Source organism: Corvus cornix, chromosome 2 (assembly GCF_000738735.6).
Source record: "Corvus cornix cornix isolate S_Up_H32 chromosome 2, ASM73873v5, whole genome shotgun sequence".
NCBI classification, from domain to species: Eukaryota; Metazoa; Chordata; class Aves; order Passeriformes; family Corvidae; genus Corvus; species Corvus cornix.
Window position 1 is genome coordinate 141,292,814 of NC_046333.1, and position 14,881 is coordinate 141,307,694.

The 14,881-nt window shown below is 39.6% G+C and overlaps 1 protein-coding gene across 1 annotated transcript in view; it reads left to right on the forward strand.

Annotated features, from left to right (window-relative positions):
* Positions 1-3,164: 3,164 nt before the first annotated feature.
* DEPTOR (DEP domain containing MTOR interacting protein) overlaps positions 3,165-14,881 on the forward strand; it is a 54,356-nt gene continuing 42,639 nt past the window's right edge. Inside the window, exons 1-4 of the mRNA XM_039569846.1 lie at positions 3,165-3,196; positions 3,900-4,078; positions 6,773-6,896; positions 12,602-12,780. Coding sequence (XP_039425780.1) covers positions 3,165-3,196; positions 3,900-4,078; positions 6,773-6,896; positions 12,602-12,780 — 514 coding nt within the window. The remainder of the gene's footprint in view (positions 3,197-3,899; positions 4,079-6,772; positions 6,897-12,601; positions 12,781-14,881) is intronic.

Below are 14,881 nucleotides of genomic sequence, written 5' to 3' on the forward strand. Positions count from 1 at the left end.
GAAGGTTAAAAGAGGTGAATGAGTGGAGTGCATTGTGAAAGTGTTCATACAATGCTGTCTGTTTAGAGTGTCAGGGACCAACCTGTTCCTTGCACATATTTTAAGCCTTGCTACCATAAACGTAGGAACTATATAGGATGTACTAGGAGCTGGCAGATTAATTATTCAGAAAATTATCAAGAAGAGCAGGAAGCTTTCAGGTTTTTTTCATTCATAGAACTCAAGATTGGATAATGCTTTGTGAGATCTATGTTAGCCAAGCACAGACTACTGGACTTAATAGAGGGAAGTAGGTGGGTGAGATATTTGGACTGTGGTTCAGTTAATGATATCCTTACTGTATTCATCCAGCAGGTTGGCCTTTCCTGGGGTTTAAAAGGAAAGCTAATTGTGCAGGCACTGTCTCATAAATCCTTACCCACTGCTTCAGAAAAGAGGCAAGGAACTTCAAAATGTATAATGTCCCTGGTGGAAATAAAAATGCCCCTGTTGATGAAAACCAAAATGCAAGTTTCATGTAGCTGCAAGAGCAATTTCCTCCCAAGTTAGTGCCTGATTCTTCATTTCTAGGCAAAAATTTAGATTTTTCCAGTATCATGAAAGTACCTAATGGCATCTCAAAAATAACATTGTTCCAAATAGCTCTGAACACGTTTACTGCAAAGCAGGAGAAATGTGTTCCAAGTTATCTTGTTCCACACTATGTAGGAGGAAGGCACTTCTCTTTGGAGCAAGAGTCCCTTCATATTGTCAATTAGAGCAACTCCTGTTTAGACAAATGCCCAAGAAAACTATTCTGGCATGCATGCATGCTTGCAAATACAGCCTTTATTTGTTGTAAGCATGAGTAAGAGCCATGGCTATAAATTTGTAAATATTAAAGGCTTGCGTGTGCCTGTTAACCTTCACAGGCAAGTGCTCAAATGCTCTGGATCCCACTCACATGGTTTTCCTCAGGTAGGGCAGACTGTGGCCCCACATGCAAAGTCTGGCAGGTAATCTTGAATAATATATGGAATTATATATGGGTGATGTATTGGTGCACACAAGATTGTTTTCTGGTGTTAAGCTGTTAAGTTGCAGAAAGTGGGTCCATGTTTCAAAGGCTTGTTGAATCAAGGTGTCCCCCCATCACCCTTTGTTGTTTGCCTCTCTTATCCCCCTTCTCCCCTCAGACTGGTCAGGGTTTGTCAGTCAGCTAATTCGCCTGAACAGCTCTTGAGAAAAACTTCTTCTAGTGATAAAAATGTGTTTGATGTCAAGTTAGGTCTTTTCCAGTCATCATGCAGACTAGCTGACGTAAAGTGATTAACATTACTTAAAGGGAGAACATCAAGGACTTTGGTCAAGAAGCCTGTTTCTCAATGCCAAGGGATAAAGAATTTACCACTTCACTTGAGCATTGGTTCCAGTGTATAATTGTATTCACTGGTACATTTTATTCCTTTTTATTCCATTTGATTTGACTCCTGATAAATACTTCTGAGCACAGACGCATTTTTTAAATTCCTGCCTGAACTTTTGATTGGCACACTGCAATATATGCTCAATAACTTTACCTGAGGCTTCTGTGTAGTTTACACTAGTTACAGTGTTGATTTATTGAGCTACTTCTCCTCCATAGAGTTTCATTTTTGACACCACCAAAGAGAAAATCTGAATTCCATTTGTGTTCATTATTCCAAATAAATAAGCCTGGACATAATTCACTATGGACATAATCGGTATAGACTGCAGAAGAAATTCCCACATTCATTTGGAAATTCAGGTTTGGTAAGGGTTATGTGGTTATGTTTTCTTTGACTTAATGATTTTGTAGTGTCTCAGCAAATTTGGATCCACTTTAGCAAGCAGGTAAAAGTAATTCAGATAATGAAATATCTATGAGTTTTATGAATATAGACAAAAAGGTGTACAGAGACATCCCATAAATTGTCTGAGTGAGGAAAAAGATTGTAGAGAGGGAACCTGTGTCTTTTGGCATGACAGAGGAATTGAAATATTTATAAGCCCACCAACTGCAGGAAAGCCTGCAGTCAGAATTTAAGACATAAATGCTCATTTCTGGGGCTCTTGACTGATGACTTGTCTGTGAGATGACAGTCCTGGCATACTCCTATGCAACATGTGGACAAAGAATTTTGTAGAAGGGATTTTCCCGCCTGTATCAGATGAACTCCATCCATTTAGACTTACACCACTGACTGAAAGCTGGGTTGAGCTGTCTACATTTGTATTACACACTTTTTCCAGTTTTGTTCTTGCAGGTTATTGTGTGACATAAGATTGGATGAACATTAACAGAACCTGGAATGTATTTTAATTGTAAAGCTCCATCAGACATACTGATAATTGCATGTTCTATAATTAAAACTGTGAATGCTTTATTTTCTAAGCATGGTGACAGCTGTTAGAGCACATCTGGAAAATATGCTTTAAGCAAAAGTATTTTAGCTCAGAGAATTTCATAATGTGTGAGATATTTACCAGCGTTTCTTTCCAGAATAGTGATCTGATTGATCCGTATTTTTAATATATAAGTCTTGCTTTTTTTTTTGTTATGATATTTGCAAATCTGGTTTTGAATTCACATCCCAGATTGGCCATTCTAGTGTAGTTCAAGGCTAAATGCTGCAGAACAAAGCATTGCTTTGCTACTACTTTTAGGTAGAAGCCTACAGAAGTCTTGTCTGATGCCCTAATAATATTTCTTTCACTGATTTCAGCCAAGTATTTTCCCTTTTTATGTTTTTAAGAAGAAATTACTGTTTCATACTGGAATTTCATTGAGAGAGAAGTTTCTCATACTCCTGTTCTGTGCTTCTTGAGGCTCATGTTAACACCCTTCTGTGCTATCACCCTTCTACCCCCTACAATTATTATAGCATTACTCAGGACTCTTTGCAGTCAGCTAGAGTGTTTACAAGGTAGGACCCTGGCCACTTGGAAATGAACAGCAGTGTTTCTGTTTGTGATAGGAGCCCAAGCACTGCGGTTTCTGTGCTTTCCTCAGAGCTGTGGTATAGACATTATAAACCCAGGTTTTCTGATGTGATTTATTAAAATGGAAGAGGAAAGCATAAAAATTCAAACAACTTTTAAACCCTCTGTCAATTTATTGCTAATGTTGCTTATTTTGTTTATTTGGGAAAAAATGACTAAACATGAAGATGCAGAACTTCAGTAATACCTCAAGGTATTACTGTAATCAGGATCTTGCATTCTGACCCAAGCATCTCAACCAACTTGCTTTCAGGATGATCAGGGAGATTTTGCAAACAGAGAGCATTTGTCAACAGATAGATGCCTAAGAGGGAAATCAGTTTCCTTTATTTGGAGTAGGAGGCAACCTTTTAATGATAGATAACATTGTGTTGGAGCAGCTTCACACCTGAATTTTAAATCATAAATGCTATCCTTGTTGTGCAGTTGGAGGCAAAATGCAGTTACCTAACCAAGGGCGAAGCTACAGCTGCAAAAATTAATGAGATAAAAAAAAATCTACAGCAGTGATCCTATAAAATAATACGGAACACATTAGTGTTAATGTTGGAAAATTAATTGCAAATTATTGACAGTTTAATTGACCTATGGGAAGTATTTTAAGGGACTTAGTATGTTCTTCTGTGCTGTTCTTCAGTTTTTTAAACTTCTCCACAGGGCATAAAACAAGTTTTTCCAATTATGGGGTTTAAAGTTGTAACAAATGGTTGCTGTGGGTTCCCTAGTGGTGAGATGCCAGCGCTGGATGTGTGACTGGGACTCTTCCTTTTCTGCCCAACACCTGCAAAGCCCATCCTGTGAGCAGGGCTTGGGTGCCACTGCTCTGCTCTCACCCCAATCATGCTGGTTACAGAGGCTCTTTGCAAATGATACTTAGAAGGTGATTTGACCCCCAGGCTCCGACTGCACGAAGAAAAGGTCATTAAGGATCGGCGACACCACCTCAAAACGTACCCGAACTGCTTCGTTGCCAAAGAGCTGATTGACTGGCTGATTGACCACAAAGAGGCCTCCGACAGGGAGACAGCCATTAAACTGGTGCAGAAATTACTGGATCACAGCATTATCCACCATGGTAAGTGCAGTATCAGCTGCTAAAAAGTTCTAAGCTGAATTTATTGACTGCTTTGAGACAAAGGGAAATCTCACTCCTGCTCTTCAGCCAGGTATAGGACAGGTAGGATCCTTTCCCTGCCAGAAATGGAGCATCTCCCTTGAACTGCTATGCAAGGTCACCTGTGTCCTGAAGGAGATGAGAGCCTGAAGAGGTGTGGAGAGGTGTTCCCCATAGCAGGGGGGGAAGTGACTGGAAACTGTGATGCAGCTTCCCTATCTCAAGAGCTGCTCCAGCTGGATCGTGTCCCCCCTCTCCCTGCTGCCCTCATTTCCCTGCTCTTAAGAGCACAGTTCTTCAGCTGAAAAATCCATCTGAAAAATCAGCCAGCAAAAAAAGAGATCATTTTTCTTATGTGGATTAGTTCTCTGGCCCTGGCCCTCACAGCAGCTGCACAAACATTAGTGCTGGTACAGCTGCAAGAAAGTTAGTGGTCCGGCTGTGCCCTAATTAATTTTCTCCTAAACTTGTTGTCTGTTTGAGATCTGTTCCTTTCAGCTTCTTGAATAACAATTCATGCTGATCAAAAGGCTTCCAATTCACTGGTAGCATTTAGTTGCCTTTTGGGGCACAAAGAGGCTGGGAAGCACAAGAGCAAAGAAGATCCAAGGCCTCAATTTCAAGCCTATAGTATTACTCATTTCAAAATGGCAAATGTACCATTTGTTGCTTTTTTAAGAGAAAACTGAGTGACTATGAACAGACAAATGTTGACTTTATGCAGAGGTCATTGTATGTGCAGCAGTGCTGCTGCTGTCTGCAGTACATTAACAACACCTTAATTAAAGTCAGAAATGCACATATTGAGTGAGTGCCACTTCTACAGCTTCTGCTTGGCTATTAAATGAAAATTCTGGGTTGTTATGGAAACTGGGACTCACGGTAGATAGTTAAAGAATAAAGTAATTATAGGGTATTCAAATCTGTCTACTTAATCCTCTATTGAGAAAATGTCAGTGATGAGTTGCGTGGATGCCTGAGTGACTTAATTTAATTGAGCAATAGATGTTTTATTGCTGAATGCTTGTTGAAAGTTCTAACTTTCCTTCAAGCGTTTTCTACCCTAGGATCCAATTGCAAACTCTAGAAAAAATTTTATATATGTGTGTGTATATATTAGAAATGGAACAGGTGTTTCTTGAAAATGTTCATGTATTGCACTGTAATAAAATAGTTTGTGAAGTGAGCTTGGGCAGGTAAATTCAGAGAGGTTCCATCAGGTTCTGCAGGATGCTCAGAGCATTCTTTCAAGTCCCATGTCCAGTGGAAGAGGTACCACTTCCTGCTTCTGTGGTGCAGAAGGTCCCCCATGTGTGTGGGTTCACAACTCTGTTAGGAGCAGATTGCTTGGGATAGCTTTCCCATCAGTTTATGCCCTTGATGGGGCTCTGTTCCGCATTTACAAGAGCCCATGATCAGCTGCTGTTTTACAAACCTAATCTGGCATTTCTCAGTGTGCTCACGTTGTACCTACCATTTGCTAGCTGGCATGGCAGAGCAATTGAGACAATTTTAAGAGGGAAGAAGGCTTTGATTTTAACTGTTTCTTTAGGAAGTCTCAGGTTTCCTACAGCACTGCTAACTGATACAAATAACTTTAAGAAGCTTGGCAAACCTTAAATTATTGGTCATTCTACTCTAGTGGCCTTTTAAACAAACAAGCCAACAGACTGTTTTCATCAAAAGGTTTTCTGGGTATGCAGCAGATGGATGCGCTTTTGCTCTATATGTTTGCAGTAATAGTCACAAAACTAATGAACACTTACCCTCTCACTCAGAAATTTGGTTACCTCTCTGAAGGTTTCCTCCAGCTTCTTAGAACCTGTCACGATCCGCTAATACAAGCAGGGGTCGTGATGGTTCATTTATCAATCTCTGAGTGTAAAAGGACACAAGGGATTTCAGTTTTAATCAAAACAGTGCACCTTTATTAAGTGCCCACGACACGGTAATGCAATAGAGGGGGGAGAGAGAGAGAGATAAAAAAAAACAAAGTAAAAGAGTAGAGAGGAAGAAAAAGAGGGGGCAATAGCTACCAACGGATGAGACAAAGTCCTCGTGGTCTTCTGCCAATAGATTTGTCTTCTTTCCGTGGGGAGATCTTGAGCTCAGTTATTTCAGAAAGTCCCTTTATAGTCCTTTTCAGAAGTGAGGAGCAGCTGGCCAAGAGGTGGGGAAATCTACAGCCATTGTTATGGGGCCCGTTGCTTTGGGAAACAGGTACAGGACAGGTGTACAGGACAGGTGTACAGGATAGGTGTACAGGACAGGTCATTCCTTTCCACTTCAGCACAGTCCTTCCCGCCTGGGCAGCAAGAACGGCGCAGTCCATTGTGACCTGCACTAATTTTCCTCAGGAATGCGTACCAGTTCGCAGCGGGCACATCCGCAGGCAACACTTGGCAGACACCCCACCTCAGCCAGGCCACGACTCCTGTGTTCAGTCTCTGTCTTCGGTGATGATCGTGAGGCAGATGAGGGATCTTCAGACCATCTCTTACAGAACCGAGTAAAGTTTGTGTGCTCAGAAATACAGGGGGTTAGACTCTACGTGTGCTTGCTTTGAAGTTCAGCAGTGGTCCCTGCTAAGAGGGTCCTCAACTACTTAACATGTATGTGAAGGGGTTTTTTTTGTTTAATTATTTTATGTTTCAGTCTGTGATGAGCATAAAGAATTCAAGGATGTCAAACTGTTCTACCGCTTCAGAAAAGATGACGGGACGTTTCCGCTGGACAATGAGGTGAAGGTGTTCATGAGAGGACAAAGACTGTATGAAAAGTATGTTGCATTCAGTATTCATAATGTGTTGATAATCGTGCCATGTGAAGCAAATTATACTTGTCAATCTATTTTTGAATAGTCAGAGGCTCTCAATTCATGCAGAAATGGGTCTGGGCAATTCCATTAGTTAGGGGTCCTTCCCTCTCCTGTTTTTCTTTTGCTTTTTTACTATATTCACTTGAGGCATTTTGTTTAAAATCTGATGCCCCAGGTTATAAATACATCCTATATGAGAATTCAATGTAAATTGAAGCCCTTGAAATCTATTCTGTAAAAATAATTACAGAATTATTTGTCAAAATAATTCAAATAATACGTAAATATTTGTCAGGGAAAAGCATAATCATAATTCCTAAAACATTAGTACAAAATGCATTGAACAAGCAGCTACATGTTTGTGGAGACTCCATATCTACAGCTTCACAAGGAGTACAATTTTAAATCATAGGTGAGATGAATCCTCAGTGTTCCAGTCTGCAAAGTTTCAACATCAGAAAAGTTATGTTAAAAGTAATTTCAAAAAAACCACCAACCCAACCAAGAGCATCTAATTACGACTTTAAACAGATTATTATGATGAGATACTGAATATCCCACTGGATTATTTCTGTCAACTAACTAGGTAGCTTAACCATACTTCCTAATATAAAATTAAAGACATTTTTATTCAGGATGTAGAGATTTTGACATGGTACTTTCAAGCAGAGAGAATAAAATGCATGCTGGCATATGCTAAAAATTAATGCAAAGTTGTGATATGTTATTTACCAAAAAGCTTGAAGTATTGCTCTAGACTGAATGCCACCCACTCTCCTGCTTGCTTGGAGCAGAAGCATGCAGCAGCCAGGAGAGATGCTGTGTTTTCTCACTGAAGGGAATTTGTTTCCTTCTTAGAATAAAGCACTCAGGAAACTCCCAAGTTTAAAAGCTGATAATAAATATTATTTTCAAGGTTAGCCAGCTCTGAAGAGCAGTTTGGTGAAAGAGCAGTAAAACCAAAATATAAACAAATACTTGTAAATGCCACTCCGTTTGTTGCACCCATCATATAAAATTCCTCGAGACACAGTGACTGTGACTATTATATTATAAAAATATAATAAATTGTATAAGACACAAGAAAATGCATCACTGGAGAAAATCCTCTATTCTATGCACTGGGACAGCCACCTCCAAACTCTTCTGTGCCTTACTAAGCAGAATGTTTGCTCTTTAAACTCAGTGAGCATGCAGTGCCTACAAGCCTGACCCCTACTCTGAAAAGCAGATTAGAGTGTCTACAGTGCTTTTTTGGTCTATATTTCTATTTCAGGTTTCCATAAGAAAAATAATTTTTTGTTGGCGAGGCTGATGTCAGTCTTCTGCATGAAAGGAGCCATGGTAGAAAGAACTTTCTTCTACCAGTGTCTGCTTCCATCGCCATTTCTCTGAATGGACAATTGTCTCCAAACCAATGTCTGTGATCCAGTTTGTCTAACACTGTACTAGCAGAAAAATGTTCATAACTGTAGAGATTGTTCTCACCTTGGCAAAGGAGTTAATGCCAAAAGCAGCACCTGTATCTAAATATAACTGCATCCTCGTGAGGTGCTTGCTCCTAGGCAACGTATCTGAAGGGTTCAGAAACTTTTAAAACCAGCCCTGAGTGCTAAATATAGTATAAATTAAAAATACCTGGCATTTCAAAACCAGTATGTGACAGTCAAAGCTAGTCAAAATTCTCCATGGATCATCAGAAGTGTTTTATATTCATGGGAGATAAGAAGGCATACCTGGACAATCTGGACTTCACTTTGCTTATTTTAGCAAATCTACTGTGCAGAGATTTCAGATTCTGTTAGTTCCCTTGTCCATGCACCTTTATTAGCAACACCTTCACTGTTTCATTGGATACACTTTAAACTCAAAATCTAATGCTGAAAGTCAGGAAGAGCTCTGCAATGAAATGTGTGATTGTGTAATATATCTGTTCTATCAGTTTGCTGATAGTGCTGAGAAAGAAAATATTAATTCAGTGCTGTTAAAATAATTACTAAATGGCAGCAACTGGAGAAAAGTATTTGTGCACAAACATGAAGTCACTTACCAGCATATTCAACTTGTTTATCAAAATGTCTATGGGCCCAATTGCAAGAGAAATGCAGCTATGCCAAAGGAAATCTTTCTCAATCCAACACATTTTGAAAATCTGTGTCTAATTTTACAGGGTTTGCTGATCTTCACTAGGCTTTGCTAATTTAAGATGGACATTGTAATTATTTCCTGCTCTTTTCCACTCTCTGCATTAGGGCTGGAGTAGCACTATGTTCAGAAGCGAACCTAGTTTGTGCTTGCCAAAGTTGCAGACTTGTTACCCAACACCAGTCCATGCAGATTTGTACCCTCAATGGGTAAAATGAACAAAATATTTCAGGAGGATCAGCAGGTTGTTACATGGGAAGAGGCATGGATGTCTTAGGCAGGTTTCTTGCATTCAGACAGCTGTTTTGGGTAAATGCCATGTTCTCTGCCCTGGGCCATGGGACCATTAGGACTGTCCCTCTGCTGAGGAGCTCCCTTTCCTGTCTCTCTTCTGCATGACCGTAAAGGTCCTTGTAACGTGAACTCTCCTTTCTTGTGGCATTACCCCCTTCACCCACTGTGGGCATCTTTGGTGGCTGTACCTGTGGGATTAGAAGATTTCAAATCAGTCTCTGATTGCATTCTCCCTTCATTTGCACTGAAAATCATCATTCAGTTCAGACTGCCTGCACATCATTGCAAACTTTGGTAATCTTTTCTGTGATCATGCTTTGAGGTTCAGGTTTATACCTAGAGATTAAAACTACTGGATTTCCTACAGTCTTGTCTGAAACTGTTGAATAGTTTATAAGATCTAAGATTGGTATCTGCTTTCAAGCTCTACAGGACTGACCAGAAAGATTGAATGAGATAAACATGTTTCCTGTTCAACAAAACTCTGCCTGCAAATCTTATATAAATCCAGCACAGACCTTTCATAGCTTTGAAAAAAAAATCACGTTGTGCAGGCATCCTATTTTTATGATGTTTGCAGTTCTCAGTAGAGTTTGGTCAGGGCACACAAGATTGTTGTTTCTGGTGCAGTTGTGTTTAGGAGCTATAAGTCATTTCATGATGCTGATATCAACTGAGATTTTTGAACCAGATTTCACAGTGAAAGAAGTGCAGATTTATGGTTTTAATTTCAGGAAATCTTTCAGATAATTTGGAGACTGCATTCTTGGAATCACTTCCAGTTTAACTCATCAGTGGTTAAGTTGCATTTATCCTCTGGTGCAGTTACTTTGATAAAAACAATGTTAAAGATTTCTTTGAAAAGGAGTTTGAATTTCACTCTTTGGCTAAATACATTCCTTTAATGCAGGATAACACCAGTTTTAACAAATAATATGTTTTGATATTAATAGCCTCATGTTTTTTTGAAACAAGGAGAAGATATAAGAATTAGAGGCAGTTTCCAGTTCTAGCTAATGAAAGACTGGGTTTTTGATTGATGTGAATTGGTACAGTTTTGTTGACAGCCATGGAGTTACAGTGATTTACTTCAGTGAGTGATGTAAGTCGATGGACTGCTGTGTCTGGGCCTCTTAAACTGGCAATTTGTCGTGTCTGTTTGTTCACAAGTCCGAATCCTTTGCAGTGCTATTCTGGGCTTATGCAGAAGGGTGTGAAATGTCAAACTGAGTATTTTTCCACTTGATATTTTTCCAGATTTCTTTTGTGTCTCTGCAGAAGTCTAACAGTTAGCATTGCCTTTTCAAGGACCTTTCTATCTGCAATTTCAATGAGCTGGTCAACTAATTATAGACTCATCAAAGAACAATTAATGTAATCCTAAGGATTTTTTTATTTGGTGCCTGCAGAGCCTGGGTAACCAGTTCTGGGTAACCATGCAGCAGATGGTACAACAAGACACAAGCTTTGGGTTTGCATTTTTTTTCTGAGGCGTAAAAAGCCTGGTGAACAAGACACATTTAAAGATAGTCCCTTGGAGCATGGTCGGTCTATATTAGATGTGGTTAGTGTGGGACAAAATGCTGTGGGACAAGATGCTTGTAAATTAAACTATTAAGAAAGAATAAAGTCTGCAAGAGTTCTGGAGTCAATACGTTGTCCCCTGTGGCTCATACTCTTGCTTTTGACCTAATCCCTGACTTCAGCTAATTTTGACTTTCTCAGTTCTTAGTCAGCTCAGAGGTGCTGGCAATGACACACCATCTAAATGAGCAGTTCATTGTGCTACCACTGACATGCAGCTGTGGCTGAGCAGCCTTTGCCTGGTTTGATGATCTGCTACCTGATGGTCAGATCCAGTAGGTTCAGGCCTCAGGTTAGTGCTCATTAAAGTCAAGAGAAGAAATCTTTTGGATGAAATAACAGAGGCTGGACCCTGTTAAACCTGTTCACTGTAATTTCAAATTAAACTTCTCTCTGTGTCCCTATGGCACAGATTTTTCTGATGCTTCCCAAAGGAAGTGAAGTTATATTCCATAATCTCTGGACATGCTGTCAGGTTAAGAAGCAGATGGCTCATATATGGATTTACTTGAATTTCAGTTCCTTTATCACAAGGGCAAAGATGAAGCACTTCCAGAATATGCCTGTTGTAGTTCATATGTGCCCTTAATTTCAAAATAGTTGGTGAAGGGAGGGGACCTGTTAATCTTACATGGAAAAAATAACCTTTCCATTCTTGAACTGTTACTCTGAAAGTCTTACCACTAGTCCTATTATTAGCCTATAATAAATAAAATAGTTATGAAAAAAATAAGGCTAATAAGGATGCTGTGGTGCTCAGTCTCCCCCCCAAAAAAGTGGAATTCTGCATTAAAAAAAAATTATTCTCATTTCTTCTTTCAAACTGCCTTCTCTTTCTAACTTCCAAACTGACTTTTGCATTAACAAAATATTGAGGCTTTTTCATTATTTTTTAAAATACTGTGCTATTTGCATAGATATCTTGAATAGAGAAGAATTTTATTAGTATCCTTCAGCTACTCACATGCCAATTGCTAGGAGGTTTAGGGACATCTCATGATGTTCCTCTGACTGGTGTTACACAGAGCCAGCTGATGCACAGAGAACTGTGAGCCTCAGATGTTAAAATGTGTTCACGTTCATGTGCAACTCACTGACTGCAGCTGCATCTCCAAATGTTGGATGCACAATATTTATCAGCCCCCAAACTGCAAAACTACCTTTTGTCCTCCTCTTGAATTTTTCTGCAGCTGTTTTAGAGCTTATGGAGAGAATTTTCAAAGTCAGCTAAATGACTTCAGGGCATAGTCCTGCTAACTGTAAATATTAATTAGGAAGCTTCAAACACATTAGTCACCTTCTGGTGCTTTTAGGCTAATTTTTTTTTCAAAGTTGATTATACAGTAACTTTTAAAGAATGTAAAACACTAAATAGGGGAAATGCAAAATCTAAAAATCTTATTTTCTTTTAGGGAAAAAAACAAGAAAGCATTAACTTCATACAGGGATATAAAGCCTAAATTTATTGACTAAGCAGTTATAATTCACTTCCTAAGTAGATTGATAGCTTGAGGAAAGATTTAGTAAGTGAGTGAAAGCTTCATAGACGTTTGCTTAATATCAATGAGGTTTGCCAGTATAGATTTGCAATTGCTTTTCTGAAGAACCATTTTCCCTACCGATTTTCCCCTCCACCGTACCAGGCTGATGAGTTCTGAAAATACCCTTCTGCAAGCCAGGGAAGAGGAAGGAGTCAAGTACGAGCGGACCTTTGTAGCATCGGAATTCATTGACTGGCTGATCCAGGAAGGAGAGGCCACCACACGGAGCGAAGCGGAGCAGCTCGGCCGCAGGCTTTTGGAGCATGGGATTATACAGCATGGTGAGAAATCTACTGCCAAGTAGTAAAAGCTACACTTACTGTAGCACTTTTTTTAGCTCAAATCACGTGGAGGGGCCATTGTCTTCCTGATCATGGTATGTTTATGTTCTAAATAGTTTCAGATAGGATTCTAAGTAACTGTATTTAGTAAAAGGGTGGCTTTTTCAAAAGCTCATTGTATTAGTTCTGAAAATGCTTCCTCAAATGCAAGATATGGATGGAATTTGAAACTGTTTAATAAAAACTTAAGGATATGGATGAAAATCAGTGTTCCTATGCTTGAAGTAATTACGTTGTAGAACTTGCTATCTGCAATGTGTGTAATTGAGGTAAATAGCTTTTTAAGGATCAAACAGGGATTAGAGACATAAATAAGCTAAATTCTGTATGCAGGCTAAAAATTTCAGGTTCTCTGTATCTCCCTATTTGTAGACAGAGCAGAGCATAGTCTGATGCCAGACAAGCAACTTTCCCTCTTGGGCATGTAGCAGAGTTGTTATAGTATGTTTGGGCAAGAAAGAGGATGTCACTTTTGGTTGAAGTGTTATTGTATTTGTCCTGGTGGTATAACTTCTTTCAGGCAGGAATCAAATATTTGTTCATGGTCCAGTATAATGTGTCTGGCAGATCCACCTTCACCAAGAAGCTCCTTCTGTTAAGGGTGGAGGAGACAGAGTTTTCTCTCTCTGCTGCCCCAAGGGTGAAGAAATGAACATCCCTGGTACTAAACCCCATTTTACATGTTGTCATCATCTGTTCTCAGTGCACGTTGCCCTTCTGTGAGCAGGCATTTCCCACCATAGGAGTGGCAGTGCCTCTGGGGGCAATGAAGGGGTGCCAGGAGATAACAACAGAATGGCAGAAGCTGTTGCCTACATTACTTAATGCACAATGGGAAAGTAACCAGATCCTGGCGGTCCGAGTGTTGTTACATCAACCCTAATTCTGACAGAGAGCAAATTGATGATATCAGCAGGCTGTTAGTATACAAGGTGCTAGATTGACTAGGTAGCTTGTTTCTTCACGAGAAAACCTAGTTTTAATGAATTGAGAAAAATGGGCATGTAAGTGACCTGCACAGTTCTGTCATGGTTCTAATCATGTTCACATTAACTTGCAATTACTAGGAGCTACTTCTGAATGTTTACAGTGATCAGCTTCCAGTTCTATAATTACTCCTGTGCTTCCTATGATTTATAGGGTGCCAGCTGCTCAGAGCTTGATGGACAGGAAAGGTATGCCACCCCTCCTCTTTACAGCAGCAATGATTTCATTCCTATTTTTACGGAGCATTTTCCATATATTACATATGTGATAAACTTTCCTTACCCAAAAAAAAAAAAAAAAAAAAAAAAAAAAAGAAAAAAAAAAAAAGATAAAGTGAGATTTATGCTGATACAGATGTTTTTGCAGAGGAAATAAAGTCAGGACTTAACATTTGGTACAAAGCTGGGTTTTCTTAGTTACTGAAATCTTTGCAGAGCTAAGAAAGTCAGGATGTGGCTTTTCTTGCAGATCAACCATTGTTTCATTAAGTGAGGCAAATACTCAGCAGACCATGTTTTCAGGGAAGTAATTTTGTCCCTGTGAAGCCAGGTTTCAGGGGGCCAGGTTTCAGAGTGAGGAGCAGTGGCCCTGCTCCTCTTCTGGTAGCCCTGGCCATTCTGCAGATGTGTCCCTTGCCCGTCCTGCTCCTGTAGTCAAGAGCATGTGAAAAGCACCTTCTTGGAGAGAGATTTGAAACTCCTGAAGTAAAGACAGGGTTCTGGGAACTGGTTGATTGCTGAGGAAGTGGTCTTCTCACTTGTCAATAGCAGGCCATTGCTGCAAGGCACAGTCCTCTTCCTCACCCAGTTTTTATTAAAACAAAAGTAACTGAGTGGGGATTTCACAAGGACTTGATGGGGAAGCTGGAAGTAAAGTAAAACTGAATGATGTGCTTGAGATTTATCTTTTATGAGTGAACATGCTTTGTGCCCACTTTCAGTGTGTGAAAGGAGATCTCATCCCTTTCACTGCAATAATTTGTCTAGATAGTGTCAGGTATGTTGATGTAAGTACTAGCAGAATTAACACAGAGCTGGTTTGGGTTTCATCTTAG